At 46.4% G+C, this 4,931-nt stretch overlaps 1 protein-coding gene across 1 annotated transcript in view; it reads right to left on the bottom strand.

Annotated features, from left to right (window-relative positions):
• Window positions 1-846: 846 nt before the first annotated feature.
• Window positions 847-4,931, bottom strand: part of ccdc125 (coiled-coil domain containing 125) — a gene marked incomplete at its 5' end in the record, with an annotated part of 7,460 nt that continues 3,375 nt past the window's right edge. The window contains 7 exons of the mRNA XM_080531303.1: window positions 847-1,376; window positions 2,130-2,248; window positions 2,762-2,915; window positions 3,202-3,306; window positions 3,505-3,617; window positions 3,969-4,051; window positions 4,307-4,392. Coding sequence (XP_080387429.1) covers window positions 987-1,376; window positions 2,130-2,248; window positions 2,762-2,915; window positions 3,202-3,306; window positions 3,505-3,617; window positions 3,969-4,051; window positions 4,307-4,392 — 1,050 coding nt within the window. The 3' untranslated portion in view covers window positions 847-986. The remainder of the gene's footprint in view (window positions 1,377-2,129; window positions 2,249-2,761; window positions 2,916-3,201; window positions 3,307-3,504; window positions 3,618-3,968; window positions 4,052-4,306; window positions 4,393-4,931) is intronic.

Genomic DNA, 4,931 nt, shown 5'->3' with positions numbered 1-4,931 from the left:
GAGAGCAGATGGAGGAGAAGGAGCTTTGTCCTTCTGAGACGGGACTGAGCCAGCTAGAGCTGGTTGATATACATCTGCACTATCTAGCTAGAGCTGGTTGATATACATCTGCACTATCTAGCCAATCCAGGCTGCACAGTGATACCTTTTCACACTATTTTGCCGACTGAAGCCGTACTGTGCTGACTTAGATTATTTTCTTTCAATATCGTTCTTTCCAGCATTGTAACATCAACTATGGTGGATGAGTAACTAGTCCAACACAGTCCAGCTCAGCTCAATAGAGTCAAGATTGTATTCCTCAGATGTGACAGCAGCTGGTGAAAGTGGGAACAAGTCGGCTACCGACCAAATGTTGGCTTAAAAACATTAAAAACATAAAATGACTCTCATTCTGAAAAATCTCAACGTTGTTGAAAATCAATGACACACACAAAACATTGCAATACAATGGATTCGGTGAGTAATTCCCACTACTCTACACTAACTAGGTAGTTGAGGATTACTCACAGAATCCATTGCATTGCCATATTTCGTATTTTTGTGTTTCAGTCGCACTGGTTTGTGGGATATGTAGTTCTGACTGACAACCAACCTGCGGTGCTTGCTTCATCAGTCACAAGAGGTTGAAAACTGTGCACATAACCCAAAGTGTCGTTTTAATAAATACGTGGTGTCATATCATAAGAACCATTATCATTGGCACAAACATCTGACAATTCATATGGATATATAATTTATAATATTTGTACAACAAAACTAAAAACTACATGAACTGAATATAAGGCTTCATTGTTATGAAATAACATGTTAAAATCTCTCATCAGAACCTCAAGAATTGTTGCGTTTTAAATATGTACTTTCAGTTACATAAGCATATCATTATTGTTTACGTATCATATGAGGCAGATCGGTTAACAGGACAGGAAACCAGGGGTAGTGGGGTAGTTAGTCTCTAACATTTTCTGTCCATCCTCCTAGACAACTTATGAACATCCTCCACAGCCCTCTTCTTTTCCACAGCCCTCGTCTACCCCTACCCCTCTCTCTGTGACCCTGTGGCCCAGAGAGAGGCACTGTATCTGGGGCTCCGTCGCCTCTGTTTTGGCCTCTTGGATCTTGGAGTGTTGGAGTTGGAATTCCGAGCAGTCCAACAATGGTGCTGCACCTTGACACGGGTGCTCTCCTGCTGCCCCCTGCTGGAGGTGGTTGGAACTGTCTGTGCCTGAAGCCGCACAGTCCTGCCCCGGGTCCTGCGTCTCCTCTGTCTGCAGCCTGGCGTCCGTCTGCAGACGTCTCTCCATCTCCCCCACACTGTGGGCTAGCATGAGGCTCACCTTCCGCTGGTGAGCCAGCGCTTCCTCTTTATCGTTCAGCTGCAGAGGGAGACAACCAATGAGAGAAGGGAAACCATCAGTGGGTGAGCCAAGACAACCAATGAGAAAAAGGGAACCGTCAGTGGGTGAGCCAAGACAACCAATGAGAAAAGGGGAACCGTCAGTGGGTGAGCCAAGACAACCAATAAGCAAAGGGAAACCATCAGTGGGTGAGCCAAGCCAACCAATGAGAAAAGGGAAACCATCAGTGGGTGAGCCAAGACAACCAATGAGAAAAGGGAAACCATCAGTGGGTGAGCCAAGACAACCAATGAGAAAAGGGGAACCGTCAGTGGGTGACCCAAGCCAACCAATGAGCAAGTTTCAAGTTTTATTGTTGCGTCACATCTTTACACAAGTGTAAGAGAGTAAAATTCTTAGGCTTCGGTTCCTGACATTGCAGCACAAGGCAATAAGGCAATAGGCATAATTCACCATAAAAAACATGACAATAGTATAGGACATAAGTGACAAATAAGACTATTAGAGATAATTAGCAGCATCCAGACAATTTGCAGACAATAAGGTCTCAGAAGACCTTGGACCTCTCCATCCACTCAAATCCACTCACTAAATCCTTCTCTATCTGAACTATTCAATGTTGTTTGATGATACTTTATACAGTTCAGTAGGGTAATGGGTTCAGCACATGCCAGATGGGGCCTGTACAGACCGGATGAAACCGGTACAGAGCAGAAGAAACTGGTACAGGCCAGATGAAACTGGTACAGGCCAGATGAAACAGGTACAGACCAGATCCAGGAGCTTGTGCAGAGTCTCTGTAGGGTCGTCTGAGATCTTGCCCACGGCGCTGGACGGTAGCAGCCCTCGCAGTCTCTGAGCCACGCTGAGAGAAGTCCTCTTATCACTACCTGGAATAGAATAGAGTAGAGTAGAGTAGAGTAGAGTAGAGTAGAGTAGAGTAGAATAGGAGAATAGAATGCTTCAACAATCGATCAGCATTTGATATAAATGGACTGCACTTATGTAGCGCCTTATTCCAAAGCGCTTTACAATGGCCTCTCATTCACCCATTCACACACCAATGGTGGCATGTGGCCAGCCAGGGATCGAGCCACCGAACCGCCAACCTTGTGATCCTTAGACGTCGGCTCTACCTCCTGAGCCACAGCCGGCCCATAATTGGATATACGTTCATACAAATGTGCTTCCTCTTAGTTTAGACAAGTAGAGACATATTATCTTGTCTCTATAGTCTGAGAAGGTCTAGCTACTGTGGGGCGGCTGTGGCGTAGGAGGTAGAGTCGCCGTCTAATGATCACAAAGAGACAGAGACTTGCTTCATAGGTGAAAGGTGAAATATATGATCATGTTGTACATCTTTCACTACTATAACGTGTCATGTGATGTAATTCAGGCCCCACCTCCTTCTGGCTTGCGCGGGTGGGACTTCTGCCTGTCCGTCTCGGCCATGAGCAGGAAGTGGTCGCTCCGCCTGTTGAGCTGCTGTTCGAAGGCGATACGGAACGCGTCCGCCACCATCAACGCCTCGTCCCTCCTCCTACGCTGGGAATCCATCTACACACACACACACACACAGACACAGACACAGACACAGACACAGACACAGACACAGACACAGACACACACACACACACACACACACACACACACACACACAATAAGCCTATACAAACGTTCATATTTACACTTGAGGGTTTGGGTAAGTTAACATAGAGGGTTAGAGCTACACTGACAGTTTATTTTTTTAAAAACTGCTCATACAACTGTCATACAATGTCAGCTCATACAATTCAATGCACCAGGGGTTCAGGTGTGGTGTGGTGTGTGTACGCTGACCAACCTCCTGTCTGAGTTGAAGGATGTGTTTGCGGCTGGCGGCGGCACTCTTGGCACAGGGGCAGGGTTCCCTCACGCTGGGACACTGGCACGCCCCCAACACAGCCAACTACGACACGGAGGAGGAGCGTGGAGGACACACAGACACGACAACAAGGCTTGTGGGGATGGACAGACTGAACAACAGACAACTGAAGACTGACAGACATTGACTTTCTATCTACTTCAGACCCTAAGGCTCATTACAAATGAGGTTGTAATCTAACCTGTAACCTAAACGTATTGAAATAACCTCTCTCTCTGTCACCTCGAGGACGGTTCCCTCTCTGCCCTGGCTGCAGGGAGGCTTGGTCCCCTGGAAGGCTTTCTGCTCTCGGACACTCAGCATGGCCAGGAGCTCCAGACACTGTTGACTCAGAGCTACACACACGCACACACACACACACACACAGAGACAGACAGACACACACACACACGCACACAGACAGACACACACACACACACACGGACGCACGCACGCACGCACGTACGCATGCACGCACACACACACACATGCATGCACACAGACAGACACACACACACACACACACACACACACACACACCGTTCAATTGTTGTGTGGCTGATTGGGACATGGATTGCAGGGAAGTTTCGGAAACGTTCTGATAATTTCCAGCTTCCATATGGGTTTCAATATGGAAACTTTGGAAATTATCTGAAGGTTTCCCAAACCCTAACTGGGACTAGAGAACAGATATCAGGCACACCTACCAGCATTCTCTGACCTCAACTCCTGTACCTCCCGACCTCTGTCCTCCAGACTGGCACTCAGGGCCTTGTTCTCACAGCAAACCCTGCCCACACAGGTACACAGGCCAATCACAACACAGAACCATGTACAGAGAGTCAGGACAAACCAATTAAACCGAACCGAAGCCTGAGCTCACATTTGGCCACTTTTTGACTTATGTTGCACATTTCTGTGCAGGTAGGCCTATTCACTTTTCAATCATTCATACATTTGCGTTAAACGCATAATCTCAAAACAGGACTCTCTGTTTTAAATTGAAAAAGAACCACATTTGGTTTGGCAAAGATATCCACCACACCTGTCATACTTCTCCCCCCAGGACTGCTCAATGCTCTTGAACTGCACCTGGTTAAAGGTGATCTCCCATTGCAGGGCATTCACCTCCTGCAAGGGAGACACATATTTTACTGAGATCACAACATCACATCTCTCATACAGCTCTCAGCTCTGAGGGTTGAAACTACTCTATCCCTTGTTAAGGTACTACATAACGAGAGTCTGTTGATTCCTTTGCCGTTGTTTTTCTATCTCGATGAGCCCATTCTCCCTATTTCTACCTCTACCAACCTCTGCAGTTCTGTACACATACAGTAAAGGCCTCAGGGATGTAGTGGTGAATGAAACAGGTGGATAAACTCCATGGATTTAATAGGTGAATAAACTCTAATGCAAATAAACCCTATTCATTAAAATAAATCTGATAAACTGAGTTTACTACTAGGGAGTTTACTAATAATTAATAATAATTTTGCCATTTAGCAGACGCTTTTATCCAAAGCGACTTACAATTACGAATTACAGGGACATTCCCCCTGGAGTAACTGAGGGCTAAGTGCCTTACTCAAGGGCACACTAGTAGTGGTGTGGTTTCAGGCGGGATTCGAACTCACAACCTTCCGATCACAAGTCCAACTCACTATCCA

The sequence above is a fragment of the Nansenia antarctica genome, assembly GCF_963989245.1.
Source record: "Nansenia antarctica genome assembly, chromosome: 5".
Lineage (NCBI taxonomy): Eukaryota > Metazoa > Chordata > Actinopteri > Argentiniformes > Microstomatidae > Nansenia > Nansenia antarctica.
This window is presented reverse-complemented; position numbering and strand designations above follow the sequence as displayed.